This window comes from Motacilla alba, chromosome 3 (assembly GCF_015832195.1).
Source record: "Motacilla alba alba isolate MOTALB_02 chromosome 3, Motacilla_alba_V1.0_pri, whole genome shotgun sequence".
In the NCBI taxonomy this organism is placed as follows: domain Eukaryota; kingdom Metazoa; phylum Chordata; class Aves; order Passeriformes; family Motacillidae; genus Motacilla; species Motacilla alba.
This window is the reverse complement of record NC_052018.1, coordinates 9881034-9903635: the sequence shown is the minus strand read 5'-3', so window position 1 is coordinate 9903635 and position 22602 is coordinate 9881034. Positions and strand designations below refer to the sequence as shown.

General features: G+C 37.1%; 1 protein-coding gene across 1 annotated transcript in view; it reads right to left on the bottom strand.

Annotated features, from left to right (window-relative positions):
• The window catches only part of LDAH (lipid droplet associated hydrolase), a 112693-nt gene that overhangs the window by 54347 nt on the left and 35744 nt on the right, over positions 1–22602 (bottom strand). Inside the window, exon 4 of the mRNA XM_038131293.1 lies at positions 10529–10698. Coding sequence (XP_037987221.1) covers positions 10529–10698 — 170 coding nt within the window. The remainder of the gene's footprint in view (positions 1–10528; positions 10699–22602) is intronic.

The window sequence follows — 22602 nt, the reverse complement described above, 5'->3', positions numbered from 1 at the left end:
TGAAGCTCAGAATTCTGTTAAATACACAAAAGTCTCAGAAGTATTCTCTACAGACACTGCAAACTATTTTTCAACAGGTCAGCTCTACGTACTGAACTATTTGCAAATTATTAAAAATATAAAAAATATTAAACACACAGACTGTTCATTACATTTATAAGTCTCACAGGGCTGAAATGCAAATTACTCTGTACTACAAATATTTGGGTAACTGAAAACTTGCCCAAAATGTTTGAATTTGAAAAAAAAATAGTCATTTTATGGGTTAAGGTAATAATGAGAAAACTGTTCTCCCAAAAATCTGTATCTTATTGTTGGACTGAAAATAGTTTAATAGAGAAAATATTCATTGACAGGGCAGTATTTTACATAGAGAATTAAGCCCCATCAAAGTGGGCAATGTCATTCCATCTACAAGGGAAGTGCCAAAGGAGACGGCCAAAATTTGCAACGGTGTGATAATACCAGCAGGGATGGATTTGTTGCTATTATGATTAAAGCATATAAACAGAAGAAGATTAGGAGGGGTGAGAGTGAAAAGAGAGGAAGAATAGTTTATTGGTTGGAAGAAGGGCAGGGAGAAGCTTATGTTGGAATGCAGTGTCACAGTTACACACCATAAAGCTTTCAGTTGCTCCCATTACATGAATGTCAGAATGCAGCTGCCACTTTCCAGCAGAAATTCTTTCCATTTTCATTTTGGAAGAACAGGGTGGGTTTTTTTTCAATGTAGCACTCCCATGAGATCACCACACTGCATCTACAGGTACCCTTATGGAACAGGGACTGGCAAATGTGACCTTTGTACACATGCTCTGGCACATTTACCACTTAGGATGAAACAGCAATATGCCCTTAAAGTGAAGAGGTGGCTCAACCAAAAGAAAACATTCAGAATCAGACTTTGCGTTGTCTTGAACCAACTGCTTTCACAGCCATAGATGTACAGCCATACCTACCAATAAATCTCAATGACAATCCATTCAGTTTAAGCAAATGGGGCTGAACAAAGTAAATGAGAAACCAGCTTTACAATTATAATCTCATTCTGCTGATGAAAAGGAAAGGCCATGATTTTCCATCAGTGCCTTGAGGTCCCTGGACTTCTATTTTTAAGTGCTCCACTCAAGACATTTGGAAGGGGTTTATTTTACCACTCACTTAAGTCAGGTCTCAAAAAGGCATCCAGTCAAACCAGATCCATAGTCCTTCTCAGCTCAAAGGGTTAGGAGTTAGACAAGCTAAGCTGGTATTGAATATTGATTGGAAGGAGTTCAGGCCCCTACCATTTTAACTAATTAAAGTCGCTTAGTGGCTTAATGATGTGCCCCGGAGAAAGAAGAATAGTAAGGTTCTGCCTTGTGATATCAGTGAAAAACAGGATGAGTGAGTCAGGAAGTATACACTGAGCAGAACTTCATATTTTTGTCAGAGAATGAAAAGAAACCATGAATATTTGAGGTTTGAGACAGAACTTATATCCCAAATTCTTGTCAGGATATCAGAAGAAGGTAAAAAGAGAGAGAAGGGAGTTGGGAATTCTCTCAGTCAGCTCGTTTTTCCATCCTTGCTTTCATCTTTCCAGAGCTGTAAGGATTTAAATACTAAGGGAAAAATAGAAAATTCCTTCCTTTGCAATACTAGAGACTACTGCTAGCCTTAATTATTATAACAAATTGAATATAAGCAGGAATCTGCTATCAGAGAAAAATTATCATATCTAATTTATCACACAAATAAAACTGGTCATCAGGTAAATAAGGGTTTTAGTGCAACTGAAAACAAGAATTTGCAGAATATCTTTCAATTGCTAGTGCCAGGTAAAAAGTCTGAGCCATGCCAGCTGCCATGAAAGGTTGCTATTTAAATTATATTTATTGAGAATTGGGGTTTGTACCTTCCATTTCAGTAAAATACACTTGCAGTAGTCATACTACTGTTTTAAAATAGAGGAGCAGAAATTCAGTGTTTTTAAGAACAATTAGGACTCAGTCAATTCTGCTCCTTATACAAAACTATGCTTTGTTTTGGAATTTGAAATGGAGCAGAATGTTCTTAAAATTTTCCAGTGACTAAAAATGTTGTAACTAAGTTATTAAAAGCATATTTTCATTAACATGAATTCAACTTCCTTACAGGACTTCAAAGGTAATAAGTTAATTAAATACATTGTCCTTCCTGGACTTCTGCTTAAAAGTATACTTAACACTCAATTCCACATAAAAGAGCAAACTCCAATGAGTTTTTTTTCACAAAATGCCACAGATAAGTAGACTTGCATCCAAACACTTACACATTGAAACAAATAGAAAAGGAAGCAGACTTCTATTACATTTAATTTTGAAGATAGTCTAAGTCATAAGAGTACAAATGGGGATTCCTAAGAAGAAATCTAGGGCTTGATTTAGCTCCCTAAAGACAGGTTTATGGTCACGGAACACATCCTCAGGTATCTGAAAAGATCAATGGTGGCATTGGCAAAAACTCCCCATAAATAATCAGCAATCAACAATCTACTAAAGTGATACAGAAAAAAAAAAATTCTCCAGTATTTGCCTGAACTTAATTCCACAGGGTATTAAAAATGACCTCCATGCAATGGATGTGCTATCTAAGCTCAGAGATGTTACAACTGTTTTGTATGAAGTTTGAGTCTTTTTCCGATTCCTTTCACTCCTGCAGTGAACTCTTCAAACAGGACAAACCACTCTTGGGTAGAAACCAATGCAGCAGAAGTACCCCTAGGCTCCACCATGAATCATGGGCAATGAACAAATGAACTATATGGCAGAGTAGGAAATACTTGCAATTACAACCCTGTCCATCTTCAGTAACCTCTTTCATAAAGTTCCAAGCCAAGTCTTTCCTCGTTGCTTGAGCAACTGTACCACATACAACATGATGCAAGAGTTGACAAAGTAGCTCAACTTCTTTGCTGAGGGCTCTAAATTGGCAGTGAAACTCCATTTTAATACAGAGCTTCTAGGAACAGGTACTGGTTACTAGAGCTAAAGCTGAGCTCAAAGCGTTAATGACGTTTGCACTATGTTCAAAAACTCCACAATATCGCTTCACCTGCTCCTTTCACAAACAACTCTTCAATGTCCTAACTGGCAATGTTCTCCTTCACCTACTATTAAAACAGCATGAGAACTGCTAGATTTTTGGCTCTGTTGTCTTCTGTAAAAGCACATTAACTGCTGTATAAAAACATAAAAAAAATTTCAAGCTATGTGCAACATATACTGAATTCCAATCATTTGGTCCAATTCTCCAAAGAGATGACTCTCTGATTTTCAAGAGCTATGTGCACACATCTGCAGAGTTTCAAAAGGTCTCACCTCCCAGCATAAAATGTTCTTCAGGAAATCGGGCTTTCAGAAGGGTGTTGAGTTGAGCGCTTCTTAAAACAGAAATCCTAATTGTTTTTGAAATTCACTTCTTGCTTTCAATTCTCTCATTTTTATACAATCATTTCAGTTAGTTATTACAACATGAATCAAAATCTCTGGAGATTCAAAATAACAAGATTTTATTAACAAATCTGTAAAAATTCACAGTACTTAGTAAATCCTGTTATTCTGCCATTTACCATTTTAACCATCTTTTTATTTTTAGTCCTTCATTTCCGCCTCATTCTCATGTTTTACTTTGGATTCCTGATGAATGATCACAGATTCCACTTGTCAGTTTATTTTTCTGTCTTTTCTGTTTATACATTTGGCTACTTTAATGTCTTTTAACTTCCTAGAAAAAATAATTTTTATAGGTGTATTAGAATTTTGACTACATATACTTGAAATCAGGTGTTTCTTTAGCAGTGAAATAAACACAATGTTATGAAAAAAAATCAAGTAACTTGAAATCAAAATTAGTGTTCTTAAGTTTTACTTCTTTGAATCATAACAGATCAAAATCTTGCTTTTCCTATTGTTTCTATATTCAACTGAGCAGTAAACCAGTACATTAAAGAAGTTGAGAGAAGTTGACGTTTCAGTGAACATTATGAACAAAACATAATTTTTCACAGAAAATTTTGGGAGTTATGCTTTTTCTCAGGCCTTCTGATCACAGGCTTATGATCCAACTCCTAAGGAAATCTTGGGGCAATGCTGCTAGCAACTCTGAATCCTCACTCCTAAAATATGATCAGTGTTAAAAACAGAAGCTATCATTCATCTGCTTGATAATTACAAGCTGACAGATTCAGTGTTGCTGATTTTGTCAAGCCTGTCTTTTAATTGCAAAAATTGTCACTCTGCTATTTACCAATCCCATCTCATCTTCAACACCTCTGGATGGCAAATTTTCTTGACTCAGGAGAGCACTAAAGTATATGTAATCCATTATTCCCCATAAAGATCTAGGATTGAGCAGGTGATACTTACCTGCTCCACCCACTTCAAAAAGCACAAAAGGTACACTATGGATATACATGGCAAACTGTTCAAAATTTAAACCTCCCTCAGGCACGTCACATCTTAAGAGTTGGATCACCTTCAACAGGGTTTATCTCATTTCATTTTAAGTATCTTAAATTGATTTTTTTGCATCCTTGAGACACTTCCCTTTCTTTTGTTCGCTATATTACAAGGTGTGGTTGTTTGCTGTAAAGTAATTTCTAGCAGACCTACACAGCACATGACAATGGACAGTGTCTGCTCCTACTGACGAAGGCTGTGTCCCTTGAGGCTTTTACAAAAGAGCCGTCTGCCTGTTGACTGCTGCATTTTCTTACAGTTGACATTTTTAAAGCTTTTTTTTTGAAGGGGAAAGGTAGAAGAGAATATAACTGGATCCCTCAGGGTTAGGGTCTGTCATCAAGCCAGTGAAAATAATGGTTGCTAGCAGTCTCTCGGGTGAGCTGACACTTTCAACCTCATTCCGCAGTTATCGGCCTTTTGCCGATGGTGTTTTCAAGGTTTGTTGAAATTTTAAATCCAAGCTTTTTATGAGTGTCTCAGTCAAAAGTTACTATTTCCCTTAAAAACCTTTGTTTGCCATGAACCCATCTCCTTACTTTGCAGCCTCCCACCTGAATAGAGAGCATATTTTATATCTGCCTTAGCTTTACATGTGAAGATTTTTTAATATTTTCCTTTTTAGGAAAAAAAAAATCTTTCTACAAATCCTCATAGCAACTTCTCTGATGCTTCAAAGACACAGTATCTTATTTATTATTTAGTTAGATTTAATAAGTCATCTGCACTACTCTCTTTTTCCAGGGGAGCGAGCTGCAGAACGTTTGCATGCGCCCCACATTCCTATTGCTGCTTTACTGCCTGCTCCATCAGAATTGCTGATACTGCCTGAAGCTTCATCCAGAGTTCCAAGGTGGACTTTGCAGACTCTGTAATGTGTAAACTGTCAACTAAAGCAAATTTTATTTAAATTGCTGTTTCAGACCGCCTGGGCTTCCTTGTATATGCTTCCAAAGACTTGATACACCAAGAACTGATAGAACTGCCAAATCTCTCTCTCTGTCTCATAAAAATAATCCAACTCAGAGACCCACTTAAAACATCCATAAAGTTAAATTAACACACTCATCTCATTGAAGGCAGCTGAACTTAGATTGATGTTGAAATCTGTGCAAAATTGTATCAGATTAAGTCTTTTCTTGCTTCCTCAACACGTAAAGGGATGAAGGTGGGTGTACACAAGCCCAATGCCATTTGCTTGTTCTTTTAATATGTATTTCACTTATACAGATGGATGGACTGGAGAAGAAAACAAAACTAAACTCAGTTTAGTTTTATGTCATGGCCTAGAAATTCATAGCTCTCTTCACAAGATACACATTTATTTGAAATGTACACCAATTCCCTTGTGAAGTCTGCTAAGCATAGCCATCTGGTTTTTTTCCCTGTGTAATAATTTTACAAATATTGTCACTGAGTTTGTGTTACTGAAAGTCTTTTACCCATTTTATTTTTTATGCTGATTTTTTTCACTTTTTCATTAAGGCCTGCAACTAACAAGTCATTAACATATTTATTACTCCCTCTCTCAATAGATATTTCTATAATATTTCTGTATTTTATGCAGTCTCACTGTACTTTTCAAAATATCTGAGATAAGCTTACTGTTGAAAGGGAGCATTCAAGGTGGTTAAAAATAGCCTTGCGTTTTTTATAATAAACAGTGAGACCATTGGAAGTTAATTCACCAAGACAACAGCTATATAAACTGACTTTGTTTAAAGTACCATGACACCTAATTTAGGTAATCAACATTGGAATCAGATGCTATTATATCAAATGAAACTTTCAAATATGGAATGAAAATTTATATTCCATTTTCTCTCATGAGTGGTTATATTTTCATCTTTTCTCTCTTTCCAAAAAGCACCAGAACTTCTAGGCACAACCTGGTACATTGCTATCCTTTCAGAAGATGCTTTCTGTAATGGTGATACCATGAGTATTTGATTACATATTTAGGTTCTAATCTCAGCAAAACAGATACTGAATGAGTGTCACTGCTTTCATCTATTCTTTCCCCCTTACTTTAGTCCTGCTGAAAAAATTCCCTATTATCCCTAAAGTCAGACATGCTTAGTAGTTCCTGTACTGTTAAAAAAAATCCCCCTCTTTCAATCTCACAATCTCACAGATCCTGCAGATTTCCAGTAGTTCCAGAGTAAAGAACTTTGTTTTCTTGTAGAAGTACCCATATTTAAAAACATGGTAGTTTTCTCTTTCCTAACATTATGGAAGTGCTTCCCACAATCACAACCAAGTGTTCAACAACTGACACTAAATAATCAGTATGTGCACAGAAATGATGCGTCAAGGTTGCCAAGTTAGGAATGTGTTTTATGCACAATTATTTCAAGTTCTGTGGTTTTAGCTATCATTTATGAAATCAACAAATTCCAGCAATACCCAATATTTCTTCACACCACTGAGACACAGTAGCAATGCATGGGTTTGATTTACATATTACAGAAATTTAATTTACTTAAACTGATACTACTCAGAGGTTTGAAACTCTTCCTCTTCAATGAGTTTTACAGGAAGAGCAATACTTATATTTCACTAGCAAGGAAACTTGTCAATCTTTGATCAAATTAATGATCAAATGGAGTGTTTTAGGAAACACTCAATAGTGTCACCAGTAAAGTACAAGGAAATCCTCCAAGTAAGGATTTGCATTTTAGAATAGAATGCCTGGAGGATGTAGCATATTTATGGGTCAGATGCATGTTCCAACAACTGAGAAAATAATTTCGTCACTGAGCCTCATTTTTCAGTTCTGTTGTCTGAATAAAGAGCGAAGCAGATTATGAAGTTAAGAGCAAGTATCAAGGAAGCTGTACATTACTGCAGTTTTCCATCTTCACAAAGTGAGGCTGATTTTTTTTCCTTCTAAGTGCCAAAATTTTTTAGCAGTCTGGCAAAATCTGGATACTCTATTTCCCATGGAGAGGTGAATGTTGTTAAGACTTGAAGCCCACTATGACAACTGGAAAGTGTTTGTGGTTACTTGTGAGCCAGAAAACAGAGCGGCCAGGAATTAATTATTCTGCAGCTTTTCACTGAACAGGAGGGCATGGGATGGTCTGTGCTCACATGGATGAGTCTCCTCCTGCCTCCAAACAGGATGTCAGCATCCAAACTAAGTACTGGGAATGGTCCTGGACCTCAGCCAAGCCCAGAACCATGCAAGAGTTGCTGCTTCCTTTGGGCCAAAAAGTTACTTCAAGACAAGTGTAAAACATCACTGTCCCAGTGCTAAAATCTGTGCCATAGTCCCACTTAGTTACAAGTATGGTTGTAACCACTGTGCCCTTCTCTACTAATCAGACTTGGTTAAAGGCACCAACCTAAGCAAGACTAAGTTTGTGTTAACGGGTCTCCTGAAGGAACCCTCAATGGAAGCCTCCCTGAGAGTCAATGGGAAAATGGGGATGGTCCCAAACTGAATTCATTCTGGAATAAACCGGCCATTCCTGTTTCATTTCTCTTAATTAAAGAGGAAAGCATTATTTCACACAAGTTTAAGGAAAAAATGCAGTACTCCATTTAGTTGCAGAGCACAGGGACCGTAGATAGCAGCAGCATTCAGGTCCAAAGAAGGGCAGTAAAGCTGGTAAAGGGTGTAGGTGACAGTCTTATGGAAAGTGGCTGAGGGAGCTGGGTTCTTTAGTCTGAAGGAGGCTCAGGGGAGACCTCTAAAACTGAAAGGATGCTGCAGTGACGTGGGGGTCAGTCTCTTTTGCCCCGTCTCAAGTGAAAACATACGAGTAAATGGCCTTAAATTGCACCAAGGGAGATTCAGATTAATTATTAGAAATCTTTTTTGCACTAAACGAGTGGTTAGGCATTGAAATAATTTGCCCTGGGAGGTAGTGGAGGCACTGCCTATGGAAGTGTTGAAAAGGCATACTGGATAAGGCACCTGGGGATATGGGTTAGGGATGAATATGGTGGTCCAGGGCTGATGACTGGACTTGATTATCTTGAAAGTCTCTTCCAACCTTGATGATTCTGGGATTCTGTGAAAACTGACAGCTGAAGAGGAACCAAGGAGGAGAGAGAAGGGGATGTACTTTCTCCTTTTCATACATGCTTAGGGAGGGACAATCTAGGCTGTATGTGGTTGGACTACAGAAGAGCTTTAAATTGTGAAACAAGATTTTTTTCAGTAAAGCGAGGTCAGGCACTGGAACAGACTGCACAGGGAAGTGGCTGAATCACCATCCTGGAAGTGTTCAAGAAACATGTGGATGTGGCACTGTGGGGATATGGTTTAGTGCTGAACACAGCAGTGCTGCATTAACAACTGGACTCGACGACCTTAGAGATCTTTCCTAAACTTAACAATTCTATGACTCTGTGATTCTAAAAATTAAATCTGCTAAACACACATTCCAAATAGAAATGTTTACTGGATTATTTGAATAAAAAATACAACAAATCAACCTCTAGCTCAGAATAATAAATTGTAAATAATGAAAGGGTCTTTGCAAAGCAGAGAATTTAAAGACCAAACCCAAAATTCATATAATGAAAAAATATCACCAAGAACTATACAAATATAAAATCAAATGATCTAGCTACTAAAATACACATGTGCTCAAAATCCTGTGGGAATCAAATATTCCAGTAAAAATAAAGAGAGAGATGGAAACACAAGTTTCTTATTATCACACTTCATATGTTATAAAACCTAAGAGTTAACTTATTTTTGGCAAGGGGACAAAGATTGCACAATACTCCAGCTTACACAAATATTTTCTATTGTTGAATGCATCTTAAATGTAGCTTGTCATATATTAACTTTAGGCACACAGTGCACCATGAGGTCTAGGAAGGTCCCAAAGATCCCTACGTTTCAAAATACTGACAAAAAGCTGCCAGCATCCGAATGAGCCAGGTGTAAAAATGTTACTCAACAATTTTTAGTTTAATTGAAAGCAGATAAAATCATTTGAGCAATAAAGACTAAAGATTTTGACCCCCAAAAAGTTGGCACATTTGAACAAATTAATGCACATATTTTCTAGAATGCTCCTTTCCAAAAATATGTAAAATTTCTCTTGTTTAAAAATGTTCTTACTTATAATCACAAAGTGAAATATGCCTGTTATTATTATATATCAGGTTGTCCTCATGTTTCATATTTTTAGTTCCTTTTACCTTTAAAGAAAGAAGTTAATGGTGGAAATGGTTATGAAGCAGGGGATGTGCATATATCAACCACATACATTACATGTATTAACCACATGCATATATTAACCCCAGACTTCATGTCACCACTAACATGGAACTTCCTTCTACTGAAGATTTTATAAAGAAAAGGAAGAAGCAATGATTTAGTAAGAGTGCATGTTTAAGAACAAAAACTCCCTATTCTCCATTTATCAGCCACTGACAGGCAGTACTGAGCACAGTTTTCCATTTATAGAGGGCAAGGATATGGTCCTCCTTCAGCCTTCTTACTGCTTCACAGGGACAAAGAAAAATGTTCAGATATACAGAACATGCAGTTACAGCTCTCACTCTCACTGAGTTACACAAACCAAGACTGAATTGCAGAAGCAGTGACATTTGTATTAAATTTTAAAATCAATGTCTTTCATAGTAGTACTCCTCATAATTTATATTACTGTTCATTTCCATGCATTTTCCCATGTCTAACCAGCAATCTCTTCACTTCAAGATAAGAGACCACTATAAAAATCACAATCAGTCTTAATTTTTGGTGTAACACATAATGCAATTGCCAAAGGTCTAGTGATTTGCTTATAAATGATTTAAAGATGAGAACAAGGAAGTCATAAATATATGTCTCACCATTATTAATTATTTATACTCCAAGGGCATTAAAGATCCAAATTCGGTCTCAGAATTACATCAGTCTGCTTTATTATTTGTTACTAGGATCAAACCTTTTTTTTTGGTTTGTTTCTTTGTGTATAACAGAATAGAGTTTTCACAGAAAATACATGGCATTAGCCATAGGCTGAGCACGTGCACTGCTTTGCTAATAAAGCAACTCCCCCTCAAGAAGGTTCATGTACCTGAAGTTCTGATGCTCGTTTCATCATCTCCAGGGTGATGTAGCAACCAATAGAATGAGCAATCAGTACCAGCTTTATATCTTTTGATACATTCTTTTTGAGGAAGTTCAGCTTATGCTCTACTTGTCCGTTAAGTCCAAAAACATCCTCTAGCTCCTTAATATCTGTGTCTGAAACATAAAAGAAAAGAAGTCCTTTGGTTCATTGAATAAAATTTCAGGCATGTCTTTTTTTTGCCCCTCTTCTTTGTAGAACACTGAAATAAAAACATGTATTAATTTTAAAAAACCCAAATTAACCAAACACAAAAAAAAAACCCTCACCAGACCTAAAAATTTAATTTTCAGTTACCACCACTGCAAAATACTGACTGATAAATCACATGCACAGGATGTAAAGCCTTATGTCTAACTTGGGAAGCAGCACAAGATATGTAAACACATGGAGATTTCATAGCACATCATCCACTCTTTTGATCTCCTTCATTCAGAACAAGATCAAACTCAAGGCATTGGAACAGCTTAAATCAATCCAACTTTACACTGGGAGATCAGGACCGACAACAGCAATACTGCCCAGCAATGAGTCTCTCCCCACCGAAGACAACCTACCATATATGTCATCATGCACTAGCAACCTTCAGATATTCAAAATCTCCTGTCTTAAAGATGCACAAAAATGTCCCATGGGATGAGGAAAAATAGGAAATGCCTATGTGTCAACACAGAACGCTCGTACCTAGATATCCCTGTTAATGCAGGTTCTTATGATTGTCAATTCAGCTGCAAAGAGGAAAATCAAGTTAGAGCTTCATGGTTTTAGATTACTGTACAATTTCATTCCTGTTTTGCCAGGGACCTTCTAAAGGAGCTTGGGCAATCCCTCACAATAAGGATTTGGCTCCTTGCTTCCTGGCCAGTCAACAAGACAAATTGAACTGGTGTCTGTAAAAATATACAGCAATTCAGGCATCTTTAACTTGCTTATTACAAGGGTGATGTGTATCTCAAGTTCCCCAGTCTAAGGAGTTTACAGCTCTTTCATCTGCTAGAAAAGTGCTTTACCCACTAAACTGAACACTAAGTTAAGGATACACCACTCCAGTTTATGCTGGACTACTCTACTGACATGACTGTAAGAAGAAATACTAAAAAGACTAATAGAAAAGAGACAAAAAGAATTAAGGAATTAATGCCCCTAGCTTATCTAGACAAGATGGAGTGGTACTAATATCCTAATCTCTTAAACCTGTGCTATTATCTCAGGATTCAGTTTCATCCTAGATTAAACCTCTGATCTTTTATGCTCCTTACAGGCTAACTTGCAATGCAGTTTTAGCCTCAAGTAAGCTAAACCTCCTGGCAGCATAGTTTGGACACACAGTGGGGACCAGCTCATTACTGAGCCATGGTCCTACAGATGGCTCCTAGGTTGCTGGCAAAAGCCACCCACCTCTAACAACTCAGGAGCAGCTAACAGAGTGCACACACAGCCCTAGCTGCCCCAGTAAGGCCTTTAACTTCCCACTTGATGTCTTTTGATGAGCTCTGCAACAGTGCCCTGTGTGAAAAATAGATGTGGAAGAAAGTGTCCATCAGGTAAAAACACTGTAAAGAAAAATACATTTAAAAGACTGAAATGCATTGAAAAACTACTTTACAAGTAAGTCAGAATCGTAGTTCTGCTTCAGATTGTTCTGCACCTGCTTGAGGAAAGAGGCAACTATGAGTTAACTGCCTATGGCTGTGAACAGCATTTATCAAATTATGGCTGTCAGTGCTTTAATTCATACACAGTACATTTCATGGCAACTGGACCTCAAATACTAAAGTTTACTAACACTGCTGTAGTGAAGTTATTGGGAGGTTGATAGTGACAACTAATTGGCAGCCCAAGTGGGCTGGCACTACATCACCTTTTTGATCATCTGTATGAAACACACCTTTTAGAAGCAAAATAATTGCTCAAGATGTATATTTCCTGAGTTAAAACAATTACCGTCAAAGTCCCAACAAAGCTGTTCTTCAGTTATTTCTGCTAAACTACCAATGATCATATCCCAGCATAATTTAGCAATTTACTCAAAACAAAAAAGGGTTTAACAAAATTCACCCAAGGAATGCAAAATTAGATGAGAAGTGATATTTTGTTTATTAGGCTTTCTACATGTAATGGAAAACAAAGAGTTTGTTCTATTTTCCAAAACCCGAAATAAGGCAAAAACACTGTTTTAAAATTGTAGTTTCTACTTTTAGCAGAAGGTGCCTTTCCTACAATTAATTGCACAGCAGCTCAGCCTCCTGCAGGAATAGGCTGTCTACATCCCAAGTCTAATTACAGGCATATGTAACACAAAAAATGCCAGCAGAGTAGAAACATGATGGCCCATTGGATAGAGCAACAAGTGAAGGAGTAAGTTATATTGAGTATATATGCATTACAACACATATTGCAATATATATGTGTTGGTAACATATATAGTGTTGGGTTGAGTGAGTCAACTGTCCCTTGTAAACATTTGCTATAATTTCTGTACTGTTTCACTCAGGCCCTGACAACTTGGTAGTTTATCAGCACATCTTTTAAAGTTTTACATTTAATTTCAATTATTGAAAATAAGTGTTTTCAGCTTATTTTCCAGTTAAAGCAATGTAAAATGAGGCAAAGTAGGTGTATAAATCTTGTAGAGAACTTTCATGGTTCACAAGACCCCAAAAACCAAGCAGGAAACAAGACAAATTTTTATTTGTGTTATTCAGTCTCACGAGGTTAATGGCTTTTCCGTATACAAATTCAGCATCTGCTAAAAAAGCTGCTGAAGACTGCTGCCATGAAATTAATAAATAGCACAGCAGAGACAGTCTAGGCCCATTTCAATACTTTCCAAGTTTAGATTAACTATGTTAGACAAATACAGTTAATTAGCTAAGACATTACATACCTAATTTAATGTTTATTTACCTAATAAACAGCGGTGTAGACATTCTGACCAACATACCAAAAGCTATTGGCTTCAGTTGAAATGTGCCTGTTCAGAACCAGCTGTGTTGCCAGAGCAGGAACCCTGAGGAAGGACATGGCTGGGGATTCAGAATAAAGTGAAAACAATGGCTTTTTCCTCCTTGCATTTGGCCAGACTTGAGAACACTCAATTCAAGCCCATGCACCGCTGTTTCCTTAAGGGAGCCAGGGAGAGTTGAGCCTGCAGAAGCGATTTTTAATTGGATGGATGGGTCAGTTGTGATTGATGATGATCATAGACACTCACTCTACTGTGGGCCAAATCACCCCCAGTGCAGCCCTGCTCACACACTCGAGAGCAAAGATGCTCTGACTCCTTTGGCTACTGGCCTGTGTTGCACACACAGAGAACCTCTCTGAGACTGCCAGTGAGTCCTGACAGTCAAGGCTGACCCCAGAGAACTGTTTCAGCTGTTTAATACAACCTTTCCTCTTCTTCTGAAATAGTGGTTTATTGCCAAACCAAATCACCTTGGCACTATTCCTAGAGAAGCCACACTGGGGAATAAGCATGCAGTGTGGGGTCTGGTAATCCTCATGCAAAACTCACATCATGGACCAACCCCACACTCCTCAGGTGAAGCTCCAGCATCACATAATCCTGTACTGAAACAGGCATCCCATTTGACATCTGGACAAACATTAAATTGCCCACGCCTCGTGTCACTTCATGTTTCCCCAACACAAATGCTACACTTCTAATAGTCCAAAATGTGCAAGAGCTGGGCTGCATCACAAGTCTGAAAGATTTATTTATTTATTTTCAGAATAAAATCACCCAGGGATTATCCAAAATCAACACGAATTTCTTGGGTGGAGAAGCTTAAATGGGTTTTTTGTATAAGCAAACAGACTTGCACAAACACACTGGCAGTCAGCACTCCAATGGCTCTACATCAAAGAAGAGACCAGAGTGACTTCACCTCAGGTGTGGAATACATGCCATGGCTGAAGGAGAGCTCATTTAAGCAGTTTTCAGATAGTAGAAATTATACGACTTGTACCTTATGCTGTACTATGTTTGTATGCTACAAACACCCCATCTGGGCCAAGACATGATTTTAAGACTTCATTTAACTGGTCTATAAAAGAAATACTGTATTTCTTTTTTTTTTTTTTTGGCAAAGCATTGATTTTCTGATGTGCTTTCGGAAAAACAAATGCGCCATCATTTGAATGAATGTCTTTTTCTAACCTCTGCTAAAACTACAGGCAGAAAACAATGATAGATTAAAAAAAGGTGTTTGCTCTAAGATTAGTCAACAAGTTAATCTTGCTAAGGAAAAAGGACTTTGGTTTTCAGGGAAATAACAGACAATTGTGTTTGTTTTTCTGCTGTGTATGCAAGGGAAATTCTTATGCAGAAAAAAAAAAAGTGTAGCAGTTATATGAGCAGACTTGAGGCTGCCAATTCATAAAAGTTAGCCTTTCATTAAAAAGTCTGCTGAATCATAGACTTCTTTTTACTGGAAGATTCAAAAAGATACCAGAGGCCTGACTTTCTAACAGCACCTTCAAATTTCTGCAAGTTTCTTCTTCCCAAGTTTCACAATTTTATATGTCCAAACTCTGAACTGCCCTGGTCACAACAGGTGACTGAGTATTTGGGCTCAGTACATATGAACACTTGTCCACTTGTCATCGAGTGTCTTTGAAGTATGTCCCAAGATCAGCTCATAAATGAGGCCTCCAAATTACTCCTGAACAAGAAAAGAACCATGAGGAAAGGTGACCTGCAGTTACATATAATGAAGGAAAGAGAAGTAAAAATCACTGGTCCACCTGCACTGTATCTTCCTCTTCCATGAACCATTGACTCTAAGAATTGGTAGCAGGATATCTAAGGACAAACTTCAATCAATCACTTCTATAAACTCGTGCACTCAAGAATTTTCAGAATTGGACCTTTTGCAGGGTAAGGACAAGTAAGTGTCTGGAGACTGAACTAGTGAGGTAGCCCAGAGACATATAAATTCCTCTGCATCTCCACCAAATGCCCAAGTAAAACCAACATATTGGGCCAAGTGTTTTAGACTTTACATACCACCTCTTTTTTCCACCACAAACTCATAGACAGACACTGGTGGGAGTGGCAGTAGTTTTGACTGAATAATTTGTGTTTAGATGAAGCAACACCTGGAAAGTTTTAATCTTTTCCTTTATGTACTGAGAGGCAGAAACTACAACTGAATTACTAAGATTAGCTGTTAAAATGATGTGCATAATATGAAGTCTAATTCTGGAAATTAAATAATTTGATTGCTTTTTTTCCTCATAGCAAAAGACCATAATTCCTCAAAACTGAACCATGCAATTTGAAAGTCTTAAAATAGAACTGTAAGCTTAAAAATTGAGACATAAGGTTTGAGACACAGTATGGGCATCCCCTAAAGATATATTGCTCAAAACCTGACTGTTTCACTTTCATTTGATTAGTGAACCATAGATAATTTGTATCAGCAAGTAATAAAATGCCAAAGAAATAGGATGGAAACCCTGAAAGAATGCTAAATAAATATTGAAGAACTCCTCCTGACACCAAGAACCAGGTCTTAAAGAATTGTGTTTTAGATTAACCCTTAGACCTTAGTCTGGCCCTAGCACCCTCAGGAACTGTTCATGCAACTTTTAAGATAAACACACCACTTATTAGTGTTTATTAGAGCAATTACTTTTTGTAAAGGTATCCTCCACAAATAAATTACCATTTAGTCAAGACACTGAAGTGGTCATATGTATTATTTTCTTTACTAGAAAAATAACAAGGCCTTATTTTACAAATTGAACTACTGATTTCCTTTGCTTTCTACACACCTATTGCTGGGACACTTGTTTAACACCTAATATGTTTTTCAAAGGAAGCTATGTTATAATTAAATTAGTACAAGAGTAGTCTGACAGAATGAAGTAATATAAACGACAAGTACTAAACCCCAGATTTTTATTAAAAGCATACAGGAGCACCCTGAATTTTTAAAACTATCTCTTAGAAACTTATTTTATTTTACATTCCCAGTCTCGCTCCCCTCTGTTCAGAGTAACTATTATCAAGTAATTATGAAATAACAGTACAAACTATGAAGCAGAATCTTGCTGGTTGTCTCCAATACAAGGCAAATACCATTAAAAAGTGTTTTATTATGCAGTTCTACACCAATCAACATCTCCATTCCAAGCACTTTAATGAGCATAAAGCAAATGTTATATGGGTGATTTACATAATGTATATGGTAAAGTTTTCTATATCTGAATGACTGCACTTTATAGTCAGTAACTTGAATAACTGCAGGAAGTGCAATCTGTAAGAATTCTCAGCATAGTATTAGAGAGAGAGAAAACAAACAGTAAAACAAACTTACAAAAAAAGCCCCACACTTTGCAGGGTACAGGCTAGAGACCCATCACTATATAGGAGCAGATCTGGATTTCCAACATAAAATTACCTCAAGGAGCAAAAAGCAAAGAGGTCTGAGTCCCTGGGAAGGTGATTGTCCATGCCATGCTTCTTGTTTCTGGACACAGCCAAGTGCAAGGCTGTGTCAATGCCCCCCCACTCACCCACACAAACAGAACTACAAGCTTCAACACAAATTATACAGATTAACAATGGAAGAAAACCAGAAGAATGATGTTCTGCACACCACCAAGAATGGGGAGGTGTAGCACAGATGGTAAGGAAAAGACAGTAGAAATTGTGTGAGTATTGAAGGGAACAAAAATAGATGAGTATCACTTCACAGGCATTGATTCCATTGGTTATGACAAATGAGGTGCTGCACCACAGTAGGCAAGTCCAACAGTCACACCTATTGAAAACAGCACTTCAAAACTTTGAGAAGTTTAAACAGATACAAACAGAGAAAAAAGGACTGAGAGCAAACAAGGGAGAGCCACAGTTTAGAGCAGAGTAAGACAGCTGGCCAAGGAAGACAACTCATGTTATTTCACAGACAGGAAATAAAAAGAATTATTTTCAAAGTAAGAGAAAATGAGAAGGTGCAGACCATGATGTTAAGAGAAAGAAAAGGGAAAAAGCAGGGAGTTGAGAGGGGCAGTCATACAACAGCCCAAGTCACAATACAGAATCTGCACTTTATAGTGATTGGACAGATTGATGGGTGACATTTTCTGAAGTGTTTGATGCTTCTACTGAATTCAAGCTGTAACTTTTAACTTGCCAGGCCAGTCCTAATTATTCTTGAAAATCTATCCCAAAATTTTATTCATTAGTGTGGCATCAACCAAGACTGACATGTTCAATTAAGTATGACTCTTCAGAATAATACTAAAATAACAGTAATGCACTTCCTGTTTCACCAGCTCCTATAATGAGCATTAGGATGGTATTCAGTAAACTTAGTATTTTTCTTTGCCCTTGTGAATATTCATCTTGGATGACACTGTTTCAATAGAAGTATAAAGAGAAGTGTAGGTTTCTATGTTCATTTGTCCATAGAAATGCTAAATTTCATATTGTAAATTCTGTAACAACAACACCCTTTTTAAGGAGTAAACAATCCACTTAGGCAAGCATAACATTTTTCCATCTTTCCTCTGTATCCCTCAAAACTGATAGATTATAAGAACCCTTCAAAATTATTATCTTATATTCCCCGCTGCAGTAAACTGGTAGCACAGAACTGACTGCAAAGAGCTATGTCAGTTTATGCCAGCAGAGAACACGACCCCCTGCTAGCAGTGCTGAGGGCTGCAGCACAGCATGTCTGCAAAATATTCTGCAATGCAGTGCCACCTCACAGGACTCAGTCAACACTCCCAATGCCACCCGCCTTGAAAAGCTTTGTAATCTCTGCCTGGGCTCCTCTTCACACAAGGAGTGTGTCATGACAGCAGAGGGAACCAACTATGGCTCAGTGACTCCCAGCACTGATCCCCACTGACAAAAGAGAAACAGACAAAATAGCACCTGCAAAAGTCTGAATTTATGAAAATCAATGGTAGAACTTGGCAGAGCAAATAGAATTTCACCTTGTACTTTGTATAAATGTAGTAGGTTTCTTTATCAGTTGCTGATGCTTCAAGTAACCATTTGCATATGCTGTTCAGTGCAGATTTTGTATCTTTGCGGAAGAAACACATTTTTGTGAAATGACTACTTTAAATTCTGATTTTTATCTTTTCTTCTCCAGTGTTCTGTTACACTGTTTAAAATTTAATTATCTGTTACCAAGATAGCAGTTTCTTTTTTAACCTTCCTGAAGCAAATGCTGAAGGTTTCTTTCTTAGCCACCCACCTGAAGTGCCCAGCATACAACTATGGCAACCTGCCCAAGGTACTGCTGTGATAGCTTTATTCCTCTTGCAGTTTTACCTGATAGGTAAAATAGAGACTGAACTGCCACTAGTACAAAACTGAATCCTTAAAGGGGCTACAAGCAAGACAGAGAGGGACTTTTACAAGGGCATGAAGTGATAGGAGAAAGGGAAATAGTTTTAAAATGGAAGAGGGCAGTTTTAGTTTAGGTATAAGGAAGAAATTCTTTACTGTGAGTTGCAGATGTCCCATCCCTTAAGGACAAGTTGGACTGGGCTTTGAGCAGCCTTATCTCAAGGAAGGTGTCTCTGCCCATGGTAGGGGATGAATAAGGGATTTTTTGTGTTCATTTTGCACATGTGAGAGGTCCTTCATGGAAAGTAAATCAGTCCACCCCAAGCAGCTCTAGAGTCACGGTTGTAAAAAGTCTGGTTTCCTCACTCATTTACATTAGCAGACATTGAAGCAACAGCTCAATACAAACATTTTGAAACTGCCTGAGGCTTTACAGTATAATTTATATAATAAGATACCACCTGAGTTTCACCTGCATTGCATACATAAACAGCTCCAAATATACTCAAGTAGTTTCATACTGAAGTGTATTCAGGAACACTGATATTGCCCTCTTTGTGACTAACTGAAAAATCCCCCAAATCATGTAAACCATAGCATGGAAGGAAGTGGCAGCAAGCTTAGCAATAATACACTTGAAACCATAGTTCTGTTCTAAAAAAAGTGACACTACAATGGCAATGCCAAAGAATTTTAATTAACTGCTACAATGTTTAACCCAATGGGGAATTACTTGGCAAACAAGTAATCACCTGACCACACCAAGTAATTCAATAACTGTAGTAAATTAGGTTATTTCAATATATGTATTAATCGACAAAACCTCAAATTCAGCCTTTAGAAAGGTAAGAATATGTCTATCTTAAAGAAAGACAATAGTGCCACGTGGTATCAAAACTAGAAAAAAGAAAAACTTCATCCAGCAAGCAGCAATGAGACTCACTCATTCAACCTGAATCCACAGTACCACATAATTTTGTTCTTTATCATTTCTTCAAGCACTCTGCCTCTACTCAGATCTTACAGATTTAAGATACACTAGAGGTAACAGTAATTCATTACTGATTATTTAAGAATAAGGCCATTTGCAATCACTTCTTCTGCACACTCTGCCTTACAGTTTCCTGTATTTCCCTATAATGCCTACATTGCTCCTCAAAGGAAGGGAAATTCCTAAAACTGAAACAAAACCAGAAAGGGTCCATGTTCCAAACCTGATTATTTTTACAAAAAATGGAATGATGTTGTGCATTACTGATGGTTTCTCACTGTTACAGCTGTAAATCACCATCAATTGAAAATAAAAATGCCATTAAACACTGGACTGATCCCATCAAGATCTGCACCATTTGTTGCAAGTTTTGTGGGTATCAAAATGAAATCAAAGGTCCGTAATATAAATTAGAATTGCTAAATTAAACTATTGATCAGCTTTTCTTCCTGCAGCCAACCTGTGAAGTGAATAAACTTTTTGACTCAACTATAAAAACAAATCCAGGCCTCTTACACCTTCAGACATAACAATTATTCCCTGCTGTGGGGTTACTTCATTGTCATTCTGTTAGCAGATGCAATAATATCTTTCAAACTGAGTTGTGTTAAAAGATTCCTAAATATTCTCCCTGGGGAAAATAACCTGATCATCTAAATACTGTGATTTTTTTCAAATTACATTAGGTCTTTACTTTCCCTTTAATGATATGGTAAACATTTAAACAAGCTACTCTGAAACATCACAGCACTGCTCATCCCAAGGAACTGTGACCTGCCTTCAAACAGACTCCAGAAGATGGAACTGTTACCTCTTCATGAGGCAGAACATTCTTGAACACTTCCCCCCCCTCCCCCCCACTAAAAGCCACCTGCATCTAAACAGAAATGGTGGTATCAGCTGGAGAACATACCTATGTCATGGGATGAAATGCAGAAAATAACTCATAATCAATTTCAAAACCTGCATCCAAAGTTTCCTGGAATGCAGTAAAGATATTGTGCTCTCTAATGGATGAATTCTTGCCTTCTTTTTTTTTTTTAACATGTTGTTGTCTGGATAAAGATCAAAAGATTGTACCAGTTTTAAAAAATCTTTAAAAACTGATTTTTTTTTCTTATTTGTAGGTATGGATAAAAATTTGTGTTTTTTTTAAACCAAGGAATTAGTTAAATAAAGTACTAGAATGGATTAAAAAGTTCTCCAAATGGACATTTTAAAATAATATTCCAATACATATTATGTCAATAGGCTTAGTGGAAAATCTTGAAAGAAATAAGAGAATGCAGAGAATCTATTTTACATATAGCCATAAGAAATGTAAAGACAAAGTCCTATTCCTTGTAATGTCAGCAAAAATTAGTCACTACTCAGTCAAACTCAATGGGATATATATGAAGTGGTACCAAAATGAGCTTAATAGTGTTTAAAGGATCTTTATAATTAAATACATGGCTGCTAAGGTATGATAATATAAACACTTAAAGATGTTAACACTTTGAAAGGCCAGAAAAGAAAACAACAGAGCAACTTAGAAATACTTCATATAAGGCAAAATCCTAATTTTCTTAGTTTTGATATTGAATGCAACAAGACTTTTAAACACATGCTTAAAATTAAGCAGGACTGATAAAGTCAATGCCAAATGCCAAGATATCACTCTAAGGATGTATTTGCAGAGTTATGGGCATGATTACGGGACCTCCATGAATAATTAACTGAATGTGGTTTAAAGGAAAGAAGTAACTGGAGTAGTGCAGCATCCCTAGGGCTGCTTACTTTTCACACATCTAGATTTCAAGCATTCCAGTGGGTTCATAAGATGAACTGACCATTTGTTTCCTTAAAATAGACACTTAGCATTAAAGCCATACAGTAAAATTCAGATCTTAGCAGGCTAAGACAAAAACCTCAACATTGAAATGGCTCATAATAACTTTTACACATGCTTCCTTCCTTAGGGTGCCTTTTCCAAGACAAGGAAAGAATAAAGTTTCTGGGCAACAACAGTTGCTGGATCACGAGGGGCAGCAGGACTGCACTGCAGCGAGCTGACAGTTCCTGTCCCATCTTGTGACAACAACCAGTCCTGTGCACACCCTGACCTGGGATCCCTCACTGCTGACAAATGCCATGTGAGGAGCTCCATGTGATTCATCAGTGCCAAGGCCAGCTCCATGAACAGGAACCTTCCCCTCTCTATACATTAAAAAGCTACACTTGGGAAATAGTTGTGAAACCAGCATAATTCTACTGTGATGGCATGCTTGAAACTCGGGGTTTTTATTGTATCTACAGTGTAATACCACTAGACTGTGAGATATTGTGTCATATAAATCTGCATTACAGTTAAACAGAATTTTAATATATTCTGGCCATAAACATGACTACAGAGTTTTCTGCATCTGTAATACAGAAATATAACTGACTAAACCTCAAAGAAACTTATATTAAAGATAATTCATTTTTCAGTGACTCTCAGATACTTCAATTGATACGCCTAGGAAGCAGAAAATGTTGAAATAGAAATTAATGTGCATTAAATGTATATAACATGAATTAAATGTGTATATGCATAAGCTTAATGTCTGCATGTGAGATGCCAGCCAAGCTACTTTCCTACTGCTTTTCTCCCTATGTATATATGTATACATAAATATGCAAGACATAAATGCTTTTTAAACACATCTATCACTGCATACCTCAGTATGG